Genomic DNA, 14,876 nt, shown 5'->3' on the forward strand with positions numbered 1-14,876 from the left:
CAAAGTGTTCCTTTGTTCAGCTTCATTTCCATAACCTAATACTAAACACAGGAGGACTCTTGGCCAGGAAGGCAGTTCAATGTCTACATTAAACTAAAGCCTATTGAGAACAGCTCTCCCACAGCAGCGATCTGTCGCTTTGCCATTTGGTCTCCTTCCCTCTTGTCTTGATTTTTGGCTGAAACACTTTTGCATATTCTCTCATGCTGTGGAGCAGACATTTCTGTTCAATGTATTTCGCTCAGACCACCTCAAGTTAGCTCCACTGCGCCTGGCAACCTCATTCATTTCATTTAGTAATTCCTGGGGCAAGCAATTGCGTATTGATACACTGCCAAGGTTATATTTCTCTCATGTTCTGGCCAGATCTGGAGGATGTTGTCTCCCATTCCCACTTCCTCCTCATTTTAAAGCACCCCTGCAAGTTATCTACTTTGCCACCAGCAGAAAATAGGTGTGCATTTGGCCTACGTTAGTAAGGATCTGCCACATCTGTATGACTGACGTATGTCAAGTAAAGCAAGCTTTTGTTTTTACTCTTCTCTGAGCATGCAAAATTGTGGGCACACTGTATCTATGGTTGCATTTCATGTGTTGGAACTGAGCTCTTCCCCAAGAGGTGCCAGTGGTGGCTCATGTTGCCTTCAGTGTTCTGCACAGAGCCAGGGGCAGTCTCTGGCTCTTGGGCCACATATCTAAGGCAGCTTTGTCCCACATCTTAGTGTTGAGTATTTTTCTGATACACAAGTTATCTTTGTCCAAAATGCAAAAAGCATTCAAGCATGCTTGAATTTCAGCCTTCACCTGCTCAATCTGGCTGGCAGGACACAAGCTGATCTCCAAAAAAGTACCTTTAGAGAAGACAATTTTCTCTGTGTCACCAAAGGCTGATTTTCACCCCCTTGGAGGGCAGCAGGGATCTGGATCTGACTATGAACTATTAGCATGTCAGCTAAGGCTGCTAGAAGGAGTAAAAAGTACTGGGCTGCAATTCTGTAATGTTAGAGGCAATATTGTATCAATCGCATTGTCCTCATTAACTATCTTTATTACCAAAGGCTCTCCAAGTCCTTTGGTGTCCAGGAGGCCTGGTCCTGATACCAGTTCTCTCAGTAGCTCTATGGTTGTTAAAGTTGTTACAGATGTTCTGTAGACTCAAGCAGTCCACAGAAACTTGAACCTTCATAAAATTTCACTGAAATTTAACAGTTCTAGCTGGAAGTTTACTTTGTAATTAAGATAGTGCTTTGCTTGCTTTCTCTAATCAAAGCAAAGAAAATCCCTTTTTTACAGCCAAACAAATAAACACTATCATCAATAAGCATCTAAGGAAGAAAAATAACCCCTATACTTCTTCTGGAGAGTTTAAAATTAGTTTAGCCTCATTTAAAGACAGGGATCCAGAGGAGATGAAGGATGTTGCTCTGGTGGTGTGCTGCTAGCCCAGCCACTAATTCATGTCATGATTTAAGTTGTGACACAAAGGTGCCTGATCATGTTCAGCCACCAACACACTCAATGATTAACATGCTTTGACCTTTAAGTGCAAAGTGACTGAAACTTTGTGTATATTTATGGTAACATGGGCTTTTGCTGACAGAAGTGTTGTATGACTGTAACTGTTGCACTTACCCAGCCTTCCAGCTCAGATTGCAGCTGTGACCAGAATTCAGAGAATGATCCTTCTGCTTGTATCACTCAAAGAGGCTTCTAGCCTTTATCCAGAGGTGCTAACACCATTCAGTCCTTATCTTGTATTGCTCTAGGTGCTCTTTTCACTTGGACCAGTGTAACTCACCTAAACTTATTCATATAGGTTGTGAAATGTCTTAGTGCTCAGGTAAGAAATCCAGAGTAGCTTCATCAGAGACACCAAGGAGCCAACCTACCATAGGTGTGTAACAACTAAAGTTTCATCTTTGTCCTAACAATCTCTCCCTCATTTTGTTTACCCTCAGACCTCCCTTGATGTTTGCAAGGACGTTTTTCCCTTACTTCCCCCGAGACTGTAGCACACAGGAACACCAGAAATCCTCTCCCTTATACCTAACTTCTGCACAAAGGGCATTCAGAAAACTATTAACATAAGCCCTTGCACCATTAGAGCTGGTGGGATGCTATGCCACAAAAATACAGAGGACTGTGGTCCTTAAAGAATTCCATGAGAAAATGCGTCCGATGTTTGCTCTAGTACTAATCTCCAAGACCTTGTGCGCAGACGCTGGAGAACGGCGCTCCCACGTAGGGCCAGGAGCGAACGCAGCCCAGGGGAGGGTCTGGGAAGTTCTTCCCTTTGGAGAGGCCTGGCTCCTCGATGTTAAGGAACTGGCAGCCCGGGATTACAAGCTGAGGTCCTTCAGACAAGCGTCCCTCTTACCGCGCTAGAGATGTCCTGACCACTGGCGAGAAGTAGCCCGGTGGCGGGTGGCCCCGGGGCCTGGCGGTGACCGCCCGCCCTCGCACCGCGGCGGGAGGCGGGAGCCACTCGGCACACGGCGCATGCGCCGGCGGCGCGCGCACGGGGCTGCCATGAGGCAAGCGCATGCGCACAGCGGCGGTCCGCGCACAGCGGCGGTCCGCGCTCCTCGGCGGTCGTGCAGCTTGGGTTTTGCCCGCATGGCCCCGAGACACCGGCGGCCGTAGCCTTGTGGCTCCGCGGAGCCGTACCACGGCGGCACTGCCGAGCAGCAGGCGGCAAGGACGGGCTACAATGCCGCTCCGGGAGCTCCGGGGAGGTGTCCCGCTCCCGAGGCGGCGGCCGGCCGGCGGGGAACTGTGCGCATGCGCAAGCCGCATGTTAGCAATACAGGGATGTGAGCGCGCGAGACCCCGTGGGCGGGGCTGTCGCCAGTGCGCATGCGTCAGCGGCAGTCTCCGCACCCGTGAGGAAGAGACGCGCATGCGCGTCTCCGCCGACCGCAGTGTCCGTGAGCGCCGCGTGCGGAGATTCCCGCGGCTTCCGTGCGCATGCGCTCGGCGGCCGCCTGCAGCGCCGCGGCACGACCGCCAGGGGGCGGCAGCGCCTGGGCACAGCCGCGGGATCCGCGCGCGCGTCCCGCCCGCTCCCGCCTCTCGCGCCGCGGCTGAGGGTGAGGCCCGGTGGCGGGGCAGGGCCTGCCCCGTCCTCGCCCAGGGCCTGCCTTTCCTGCCCTGCTGAAACGGGGCCTCCTGTTTCAAGAGGAAGAATGGTGCGTCCCCTGAACAGCCACCCTCAGAAGGCGACACCCCCAGCCCTCCAGAAACATCTGTTAACAAGGAAACCCTCTGAGCAGCACCTTGTGCACTGACAACCAACATCCAGACTCTTCCTTATGAGCCCAGAATGTGTCTGCACACTTACCATGTAACTCCCCAGAGATGCAAAGTGCCTCGTTGTTTACAGACGCGATCCCCCACTTGCTGCCTTTCCTGAAGGAGGGAGCAGCCTGCATCCCACCCTTGCCATTCACGCAGGTAAGAAGCACCCTACGTTAAGCACCTACCTTTCCCCCTTAACTCCTGCCTCAGGAACATCATATTCCTTACTTGAAGTTTCCATACCCAGCGTACTATCACTGCTATTCCTTTCAAAAATTAAGTTTTATTCCCATAAGCACTGTACCATTCTCTCTGCCCTCCCCTCAAGGCATTGCTGTGTTAAGAAGCTGAGATGTTGTCACTATGCAGAAGTTCAAGGAAAACAAGGTGTAGGTGACTATTTGCAGGACAAAGGCAAGTGTATGTTAGCAGCCCCTGAGACTATAGGGCATAGCACCACAGCATACCTAAGTAGTAACTATGAGAAGGAGCATTATTTTGGATAGTGGTTGACCCTAAGGTAACCACTTTGCTGGTGATGGAAGTAAAACCCAATCTTTTGTTTAGAGAAAATGTCTAGCTCTTAGGAGAGCATATGCTGATGTAGCCACATCTTGGACAGCTGCAGCTAAACCTGAGCCTCCAGATTAACACTCTGCAGATTTTAACACTCAGGCCCTGACTCCCGTTGTCAGAAGAGAGCAGAAGTTGAAATTTATTCTCATGAACGACTACCAAACCAGCAGATGCACTCAGGCTGCATAAGGTCACCAGTGGTCTTCAGTAAAAGTTTCCAGTATAAAGCTGTAATGCCATTTTTAAAACAAAACCTACAGGTAAAGAGAGAAAATCTTACATCTTAACAAAAAAGATTTATTCTGACTAAACAAAATGTACAATGTTTCCCAAATGGTAGTGAGTTTTCATGACTCTCTGAAGTCTGCAGATCCATTAAGTAACTCGATCACTTCTTACTGTGCAGTTTGATCAAACTACTTTTTGCCAGACTTCTTTATTCCACCACTACCTGCCAAAAGAAACAACACAACTGGTTAGACAACTGTTACAGAGCTTAGCTACAAATTTAGTTCCTCATAAAATCAAATCCCCACTAGACTGCCTGTACAACTCAGATCCCCACTGGTGAATTACTTTTGCATGTGTTACTCTTCTGTGTTTGTGATCTCACATACTTTACTCTGAATGAGTAACTTAACATTAGAAACCAAGTTTCTCCTGGAACCAAATATGCCCCATAAATCTGCAACAGAACTAAGTATTTCAACAATTCCTTTGTTCCTCCATGGACACCCTCCATTGTTTATTTCTTATACAACAGGAGTATAGCCTGGTGAAATCAAACTCAAGGCTAAGGGAATAAAACCATCAGTATCCCTACAGCAACCAGAGCCCCCAGCTGGGATGAAAGCTCTACGGAAGCGGGTACTGGAATTACAAGAATTACAGTTCTCTGGAATTATCTGTTCTCTGCAGTCCCTATTATTGAAGAGACTAAAGCAGGGTGAAAAAAAAAAACATTAACACAGCAACAAGTGTGGCATTTTTTTGTAAATGCTGTTCTTTACAGCATGTGTCATGTACGACCAGTGGAAAGGAAAAAAGAATAGCAAGGCTACAGCAAGGCAGGCTGCAGGGGCTGATGGTCAACAGCAGACTTAGCACTACAATATGATTCTAACAGTGTTGCCTTGCTGAGGCTCTTGGCAATAGTCTAGCCCTCCCACAATAACATTACAATCACTATCTGCTTTGGCAAGCATTGGACAAGGATGAGGTGACTGAAATTCAGTTTAGAAAAAGGCAGAGTAATAATGGCAGGAAAGAACTATGAAGAAACCTGGAAGCTGAAGCGCCCTACACAGAACAAGTTTAGGATGGTAAGGACACAGAAGAGAGGCTCAGTGAACTGTTTTGCTTTGGTCTGTAACACCAAAGACATTCTGAGTCCCACACCCAGAACATTTTTTGTATGCCAGTAAATCAGAGGAGCTAGATCAACTTGAGATAAATAAACAAGACGTATCCCAAGTCAGTGGGACTGGATGGCACTCCCTCCAAGAGCACTGACAAGCTCTAATGTGGAAATGCAGAACTGCTGGCTAAGAACTGAAACTTATCATTACAGCCACTATGTCAGAGGATGCCTAGACTACCAGCATAGCTCCCAGATACAGACAGAGTTCTGTAAAGAATTGGGGAACTATAGACCAGTGAGTCTGACCTGGTCCTCTGAGAAGATAACAGAGTCTGTAACAAAGCAAATAGATAAACAGAGTCTTGTGAAAGTTAACAGGACTTCTGTAAATGGTAAATCCTTCCTCACTGACCTGCTGGAACTCTGAGGTTATCATTAAGTGTATGGATAAAGTGAATCCAGGGGATTGCATATTTTCAAACAGCATCTGACAAGACTGCATAGCAAAGGTTGTCAGTGAAACTAAGTTTCTATGGGATTGCTGGAAAGGTCCTTCTAGGACCTTTCAATATTTAAAGCTTGTTAAAGAATAGGAAGCAAAGTGTAAAGTTTAACGGTCTTCATAGAATGGAGAAGGGATTGGTCACATTAATGGACCACAGGTCAAAGACACCTAGAGGGAACAGGCAGGGTACACCCGTTAACATCCCTAATCTGATCGTTGCAAACGCTGGAGGAGTACAAGGCAAGTGCACAGACTCATGTTAACACTGTCTGAGACAAAGATGAGGCTGGATGCACCATCAAGATGCACCCTGCAAACTTTCTTCTGTGACACAGCGTACCTCCCAGTCACTTAGGCAAAGGGTTGAAGCCAGGCTAATTTCCAGTAATGTTTTTTTTTCTGCCAGGAATCTACTGCTCTTGAAGAAATTAATCCTCTAAGAGAACAAGTACTGGATTTACTAAACCTTCAGTACTGTGGCAAAGCTTACGTGTAATGTATCTGGAAAGAAGAGGATGGTACGCTAAAATGAGAGTAGAAGTGTCTCTGCACCATCCCACCGGAATAGGTTAGCACACCAGATGCACTGTTACACCTGATAAACCAGAACCTGCATCAGTAACGTGGGGGTGAAATTGCATAGTGAAAGAAAAAAAATTAGCCTCTATTTGTTATTTATCATCTCCACTTTTCATCAACTTGCTGGTTATGTTAAATAACCTAGAGGTACATGCTTTTTTACATTTGTCAAGCAAAACCATGACATTTTTGAGGCCAGCAAGCCCTCCATTTTCCCTATCAGTATGGCACCTCACTTACTGAGGGGCCCTTTTCCAGCAGCCTTTGCTTTCATCTCCTCAAGTTTCTTTTGCTCCTCCTTCTGCTTTTGTTTAAATGCCAGGTCTGTCTAAAGAAAAGAACAACAGTGTTTGTTAATGTCTCCTCCCCAAAAAAATTCAAAAACAACTGACAAGCAACGAGAAACAAACTTAATGTTCTAACAGCAACAAAAACCTGACTGAACTGACGCAAGACAGCTGAGCACTACTAAATATGAAAACCTTGCAGAACTGTGACAAGGGTTTTTTTTCTGTACCAGAACTCAATGACTAAACTTTAACTTTGTACGTTTGAACTTTCTGAAATTAAACAAGTACCGTTTCCCATGGTATAATCTCATTCTGCCCTCTGAATAATCCATGTTTGCACTAAAACCATTCATTAATATGCCACCGGTGATACTGGGAGCCTAGCACACAAGTACTGTCTGACAATAAAACTTGGACTATATGCAATCTAAGAAAAAAAGGTTGCTTTTACCTAAAAAAAAGCATTAATTTAAAAAAATCCTTCCACACACAGGTCACCATTTTTGCTGGGTTTAATACATTTATATTAGTTCCAAGAAATCTAATGAGACCACCGGCAAATTGTACAGGCAAGCCAGCTGTTGAGCATCCCTGCTAGAACGGCCTCCAGAATTCAAGAGAGCTCAGACATACTCTGTCCCTTAGATCATATTCTTCATAGACATCAAGGCTGAAAGGGACCATCGTCTTTTTCCTTGGCACTCGGGACTTTGGGGTAACTAAACTGAGGACGCTGACAACTGAGATTCTATAGATTCTTCACCAACCCAGTCCACAGCTCAACTACCTTTATAACTGGAAAGCTTTCCTCTTCTTTAAGTTAAAGCTCCCCTTGCTGCAGTGTAAGCCTATTACTTCCCCTACCTACTCCACACAGAACACAATAAGACTAATGTGTCTGTCTTAGTAAATCAATCCCTCCCATTTATCCGCTTCTGTGCATTTTTTGCTTGCAATGTGTTGCCCCCAAGTGCCTGGAGTACTTCAGGGCTTAGAGAAAAATAAATATTATTACATCCTGTTTGACACACAAGAGTTTGTTTATACATCTTGTATTATTTTCTTCTTTTGCAACACCTGATTTTGCAGGTTCACATTCAGTGTATGAACTAAGTCTCAGACCCTTTCAGGTGGACCTGGAGTTCAGCCACTCATTCTCCTTGTATTTTATAATTATTCTTACCAAAGAAAGGGACTTAACATACATGCTTAATTAAATTAATAAATTTTTTCAAACTTTCTCTGATTTGTTAAGATCACTTTGACCACTAGTCTTATCCTCTGACAGCCTGTGGCCCCTCCACATTTTCTGTTTTCTACAAAGAGAATAAGCCGCACTGTCAGTCAGTCAGTGACCAGCCAACCAAGGCACTAATCAAAATATTACTTAAACTCCAATTGAAGACAAAAATCTTGCAAAACCCCATTCGGTACATCCTTGCCATCACACACCAAATTGTTAGCAACTGCTTTTAGAGTGTGGCATTCCAGCAAGCTGCATGCTTACCTTCCATCACCTTCCAAGGTCCTGCTCCTGCCTTGCATTTGAGATTGTTACACGAGCCAGCACCAAGAACCTACTATCTACTGGTTTTCTCCTCACTCACAGAGCACTGCCCCGCTACAGAACAGAATTCTCTTTGCTACAGTTGCACTAAAATCCATACTATTAATTCTTACATTATTATAACTTGGATCCTTTTAAGCACTTAATTGGTTCTACCATTCCTCTAGCAATAAAGCTTATTTAGAAAGCTATGATTTTTTTCTTTCTTTTTCAAAGAGCCATCATATTTGTCTTTTTCCGATCACTGGTGCCTCATCCATCTTCCACGAACCTCAGAAATAACAGCTTATGCCCATACTCTGAGCCCTCACGTTCAGGTATCTCTAACACGAGGTTCACCAGTACCTAATTTATTTAAACTGCTCGATAACCCCGGGCTTTGTACCCTGTCCCGGGCTCCTGTGACCGCGTTGATTTGTTACACTCCCCATCACCGAGGACACTCCGGCCTTCTCCGTGGCACCGGACCCCTCCGTTAGCCAGCACCGCTGCATTTACCGTGCACACAGGCGGGATGTCAGCAGGGAAAAAACGGAAAACCGGGGCGGCGGAAGGCAGCGCGTCACCTCTTCGCCCGTTACGGCCGTTTTACCGTCAGACTCTTCGTAAAACGTGACGTTTCATAAAACGTGTATCGCCACGGGGAGCTGAGCTGCGGCGTCAGGTGAACGCGGAAAGCAGCCCCGCCACAAGCATGGGCCGCGGCCCAAGCCAGAGCCGAGCGGCGCCCGCCCGGTGCCGCAGCCCCCCGCCGCCGCCGGGGCTCGCCCGCCGCCCTACCTCGTCCAGGTCCTTCGACTGCTTCTTCGGCTGCTTTAGCGGCTTCTTCTTGCCGCCTGCAAAGACAGAGGAGAGAGTGAGGCCCGGGGCGGGAGGGGCGGGCGGCGCCGGGGGGCCCGGGCCCGGCCTTACCCTCTCGGCCCGACATGATGCCAGCTCCGCTCCGCTCCGTTCCGCTCCGCCGCCCCCCGCCCGAACGCGCGCACGCGCCTCTGGGCGGCCGCTTCCGGCTGGCCCCGCGCGGCCGCCGTAGCGCTTCCGCCGCCGCTTCCGCCTCAGGCGCCGGGCCGGTCCCGGGGCAGGCAGGAGGTGCTGCCCGGGCTGGGCGGTGCGGCGGGGGCCGGCAGCCCCGGTGGGGAAGGAGCGGCTCGGCTCGGCTCGGCTCGGCACCCTGGCGCTGGCGGTGGCGGGCGCGGCCCAGGCGAGGGCTGGCGCTGGGAGCCCGCCGCGGCGGGCCGCTCCCTGCCGCGGGCCGCCTTCTATGGCCGAGGTGAGAGCGGTGCTGCTGCCCGGGCCTGTGGGTGGCTGCCGCAGGCGGTAGCGGTCTCGCCGTGCTGTCTGTGGGGTGCCGGGGGCGTAGTCTGGTAGCGGTGCGGGCGGTGAAAGGGCCCCCATCGGTGGGGAAGGGTCGGTCATGTGGAAAAAAACGACCTTTTCCCCCCTCAGGCGTGAGAAGCAGAGCTGTGACTGGGTGGCGTGTCAGAAACACTGTTTTTATATTTTGCCAGTGACAAAAGAGACTGTTGCAAAATAAGATAGGACCCATAAAAGCCAGGCTTATTCACAGCCAATGCCCAGTGTGTGCAGTAACTGAGGTGTAAACCTTTTGACAGAATATTTATGTCAATGACTGCAGGCAGAGGAAACTCATTTTCTTACAAGGGGAGCAAGAGAGGGACAAGGCATGTTATCTCAGATGAAGCTTTCATAACTCTTAGGTCCTAATAGCTCAGACTGATATTACTTTCTTTGCAGTCTGTTTGCAATTGTCTACAGAGAAATTCTAAAAATCTCAACTTTCTGCTCCACTGTCTCAATAGCCTGAATATTTGGTAAAATTCTTCATGTAGCAGTGCAATTAAAAGAGCGCAATCTTGCAGCCTAGGATGGATAAAGTTCAGCTGAGGTTTTAGTACATGGCCTGCAACGTAGAGTAGGTGTTGTAATGGTAAGGCATATGAGTGATGCTGGAAGGAGAGAGGACTTACTTCACTTGCATGTTCTTATGCATATTATTATGTATAAAAAACAACTGGTAAGATTTTCACAATGATGCTTTGTGCTATTACTATTTATTAGAAATACTTAACAGGGAATGAACCTGTGGCATTCAGAGTGAGCAGCCAGCTAAAAGTGGGTGAAAAACGTCTTCCAGTTGGAGGAATCCTTTCCTGTGGGAATACCTGTATTTGCGTATATACGATGTCATTAGCCGCCTAAAATTATCATGTAAAACTGCTTTAAAATTATTTTTAAAAACTATGCAGCAGCTATCAAGCTTTCTCAATAATCCATGTTTTTATATTAGTCAAAACCTAATATAGTCATACTGAAACTTCATATAAAACCTCATTTGAAAGTTTTGCTGTTTACAGTTTTTAGAGGAATATGCTCAGTAGAAAATTAAGATCTTATTTACAAATCAATAGACAAAAAAACGTAACTAGCAGTCTGCTTTTGCAGTGTAAGCAAGAATTTTAAGCTCATTTTAACATGCAGCCCTAGTTGTGTGTTCACTACTGGATATTTTTCTGATCTTGTGGCTCTTCCTTATGTTTTACTTTTGTAGCAGTCTCATGAGAATACTTGTGTTCAGTTCAGCACTTCTGTGTTTTCTCTCTGTCCTTTATATTTTTGTCTTTACATTCTTCAACACTTCATGTATCTGTGGAGTGTAAGATAAAGGGAATGATCAAGCCCCACTTCTTTTCTTATTGAGATTTTTTCCCCTCTTTCTTTTTTCCTTTTCTGTTCTTTTGCAGAATTGTTAGTACCTGTGACGTGGTACACCAAACTCAAGTGTGAAAGCACACGGCAAAATTTCATATGGCAATCACTTCTGTGCTGAAGCATTAAATTACTCTGAAGCTATTCCTGCTGGTACTGGATCTGCAAATGATCACTATTCACGCAGTGAGTGAATTAGTAATCAAGCAGCATGGTGGGAGCACTTACCAGCAGCAGAAAAGCAGGAATGTGTGGCAGAGCTGCCCTTTGTTGAAAATTGTGGAAAGTTCTTTAGGTAAGTAATGGTGTAAAACTAGTGATGGTTTAGCCATTCTTGAATTTCATTGGTTTTGGTACACATGTGGTTTCAAGAGGTACTAATCAGCCATGCTTCAATAGCTTTTCTTTTTCTTCTTCTTCCTTGTAGCACTTTTATTCAGTGATTAAATTCAAGACATGGGGCCAATGAAGTATAAGTCAAGTGTGTCCTCAGTGTCCTGTGGTCTGCAATATCACCATTTATTGATAAAGTGGAGTCCAAAAGTGAATTTACACATAGTGCGGACTTACTGCTCATCAGCACCTAAGAGGCCTGAAACCAAGTCTGCAATAGAAATGGCCATGGGTCGTCTTAATCGGCTGACAGAAGCTGGGACCATTATGGGAAAAAACTCCCTTCAAAAAATGTCTGCAACTTGCAGGAGTTGGTGGGACAGATACGAAGAGTTTGTTGGAATTAATGAAGTTCGAGAGGCTCAGGGAAAAGTGACAGAGGTAAACATGGAGATAATGTGGAAATTTAAAAATTATGAGTTAGGTTATATGAAGTATAAACACTGTCTGTGAGGCAAAAAAGATCCTGCAAGGAGAATCATGTCTTTTTTCTCCTTTGACTATCTGTGCAGATACTCTGAATGTGTTCTAGTCTATGCGTGTTAGTAAATATAGCTTATCCCTTAAATTGAAATGGAGTGTGGTTTGTTTTGTTGGGGTTTTTTCCCCCCCCCAAAAATCATATAATTAGCAATTTAGATCTGTCTGGTAATAAGTTTCTGAAATAAATACTCTTTCTTCTCAGGCTGAAAATGTCTTTATGATAGCTCGAGGGATAGTACGAGAGGCTCGTGAAAACGTAGAAGCCCAACAGATCAAACTGAAGGAAATTCGGGACCGCTTAGACAGGGTCTCTCGGGATGACACCCAGTATTTAGAACTGGCTACTCTGGAACACAGGTTGCTGCAGGTAATTTGTTGCTACTTGAGCACTGACAAATACGATGAAAGTTTGTGTGCTTTGCTTCCATCAGTAGTGACCATTTTTGCAAATGCGGTTTAGTTCTGAAGTCAATTTCTGATGATACTTGTTTTAGTTAATTATTATATGTTATATGATCTGCTATGCAAACTGTATATGTCAATGCTAAAATAGGGCAGTAAATTTGGAGAAGAAAGCTGAAGATAGTGAGCCTGGAAAGCTGAGTGATGACCTGTAGATGAGTAGTCAACAAAAAGCTGGGATTCAATGAATTAACCTTCCATGTGATGAGAGAAGCTCCTTTCTGGTTGTTAATCCATGAAAACTCTCTCCGCTGCCTCCTATGTGGCTGCAACACCCAGGCAATCTATTAAAGCTTTTGTCAGAGAAGAGCAAGAGCAAGGCTGCTCTATGAGGGAGGGTAAGCAAGAAGATGAGGTTGACTGCAGCACAGGCTGGGGCAGTATCCTCACCAACAGGACGCAGTCCTACAGCACCTCAACTGGATGAGCCAGGCAGGGCTGGCAACAGGAGCGTGTTTATTAACATTCCATCAGAGATAAAGACAAGGTAGCAGCCAAAGTCAATCCAGGAAATCCAGATGAAACTGCAGGAACAGCAAGGAACACGCCTAGAAGCAGGTATACCTATGGTAAGGCTTAGAGGAGGAGTGGGTACCTGTGCCTGAGCTTAAATTGAGCTCCTGGATTAGTGGGTAGGAGTCAGGAAAGAACTAGAGAGCTGTAGTTGTCTAAATAAGGGGTCAGGTCTGTGTGGATGAGACTTAAAGAAGAATAGAGCTCTGCATGACTGTGAAGAAAGGTAGAGCTCAAGTCACTGCAGTCCATAAAGTGATGATCTTGCAAAAGAAATACATGCTTGGAAGAACGAGAATAATTGTGGGAGACGCAGGGAGAAAGGGTACCCTGTCTGTGAGCAGGGTAAGAAAGAGAACGCAGAGGAGTAAGAAGCATGTGTGTTCATGAGATGAACCTATCCAAGACATCCTTTCCAGTCCTATTTTCAGTTCCCACTTAAGGGATTTAGAACTGGAAAGGAGAAGTGTGGTAAAGGTAGTGTTTGGAGAAGTAAGCAGGGCTGAAAAAGTGTATGTTATGGGGAGAGAAAGACCTTGCCCGCTCATACCCCTTTTCTGTCATCAGCATGTGACAGATTCTTGTGTAGAGGGTCTTCAGCTGTAATTCCTGATGACCTTTTCTATTTCTCAGTTTTGACTTAAAATGATGTCTCATTGCCTTAAGTAGGATTAATAAAGAAAATCCCACATTAAAAGGAAAATTTCTGAAACCGAACTAACTGATATTCTTAATTTCCATTCCTTCATCTGTACTTGGGTTTTGGGGGATTTTGTTTTGTTTTTTTTTAGTATAGACTTTATAGCTTCATATTATACCTTCTTCAAATCACTGTATTTCTTGCAGGAAGAGAAGAGATACCGAGCTGCGTATTTAAATGCAGAAGAATCTGAGAGAGAAAAATTCTCTCTCTTCTCTGCAGCTGTAAGGGAAAGCCATGAGAAAGAGCGAACAAGAGCTGAAAAAACGAAGAACTGGTCTATTATTGGGTCTGTGCTGGGAGCCATTATAGGTGTTCTTGGTTCCACCTATGTTAATCGAGTAAGGCTGCAAGAATTGAAAGTCTTGGTGCTTGAAGCACAGAAGGGCCCAATAAATTTGCAAGAAGCCATCAAAGAACAGGCATCCAGCTATTACTTACAGCAGAAGGATCTCAGTGATGTCATAGCAGACCTGAAAAATGTGCTGCAAACAAGGATGTCACAGGACATAAAAGAAGGAGCTTTGTTAACTAGAAAAGACAGGAATGACTCCAGAAAAATAGATTCTCTTTTAATTCCTTTAAATGAACAGCTAAACTACACTAAACAAGTCAGTTCATGCCTCGGGAGTTTGCAACAGCAGTTCAACAGTTTGCAGGAAAATATAGCGCAAGTGATTGCTGAGATGCAGAGCGTTAAACTTGCGGTTCATTCTAGACCTACAGAAAGAGCGATGCCCAGGTCTTCAGCGGAGGGTAAAAGCCAGGTTTCTGCCGTGAGAGATGTGATTTTAGAATTGTGTGATACCGAGCGGAGACTGGAAGCACAAATCAAGAGAAATTCTGTTTACAGCACTGCGGTGACATGTGCTATGTTTGCTATTACTCTGCCAGTACTCTATATTATACTTAGAGGAAACTGATCTCTAACTAATTGCCACAGTTTACTAGATTAATAAAAGGAAACTTGCACTCTGAGTACTTAAAGTTGTGTTAGCATTTCTTGTTATGCTTTCCTGTGTATTTGGAAAACCTGAAAAGACTTAATCTACTGCTGCAGGCTCCACGTTAGCAGTCTTTGTCATGCGTCATGGTTTTTAACTCCTCAAGCAAAAGAAATTCTACTGTTTAATCTGTTGATTTCATTTGCTGCTTCACTCTTTTACTGTCTTGTATATCATGACAGTCAGTGACTTTCACTCTGGAGCTGCATATGTGATTTTCTGTTCAAATGATTCTTTTAATCTGTCATTGATCTGAGTGCTTCATGTGTAATTCTTCCTAATTTTTCTCCTGATTTCTTCATAGTTTTTCAATTTGTCCATACACAAAACATTAGCAGTCATTTTACCAAACAGGTAAAAATATTTGCCCTGAAGTTTTTGGTTTGGTTTGTTTGTTTGTTTGTTTTTTTTAATTCTAGA

General features: G+C 45.2%; 1 protein-coding gene and 1 long non-coding RNA gene across 2 annotated transcripts; one reads left to right on the forward strand and one right to left on the reverse strand.

Annotated features, from left to right (window-relative positions):
• Positions 1-4,149: 4,149 nt before the first annotated feature.
• On the reverse strand, positions 4,150-9,189 carry LOC137667906 (uncharacterized). Its single transcript, XR_011048861.1, has 4 exons — positions 9,087-9,189; positions 8,955-9,010; positions 6,558-6,645; positions 4,150-4,324 (listed from the first exon to the last, which is right to left on the reverse strand). It is a non-coding gene; the product is annotated as an uncharacterized lncRNA (long non-coding RNA).
• A 55-nt stretch (positions 9,190-9,244) lies between these two features.
• CCDC51 (coiled-coil domain containing 51) lies at positions 9,245-14,439 on the forward strand. Its single transcript, XM_068408984.1, has 5 exons — positions 9,245-9,444; positions 10,937-11,196; positions 11,329-11,675; positions 11,980-12,144; positions 13,599-14,439. The coding sequence occupies exons 3-5, from the start codon at positions 11,358-11,360 to the stop codon at positions 14,373-14,375; spliced, it is 1,260 nt and encodes a 419-aa protein (XP_068265085.1). The 5' UTR covers positions 9,245-9,444; positions 10,937-11,196; positions 11,329-11,357; the 3' UTR covers positions 14,376-14,439.
• The last annotated feature ends 437 nt before the right edge of the window (positions 14,440-14,876 follow it).

Source organism: Nyctibius grandis, chromosome 10, assembly GCF_013368605.1.
Source record: "Nyctibius grandis isolate bNycGra1 chromosome 10, bNycGra1.pri, whole genome shotgun sequence".
NCBI lineage: Eukaryota > Metazoa > Chordata > Aves > Nyctibiiformes > Nyctibiidae > Nyctibius > Nyctibius grandis.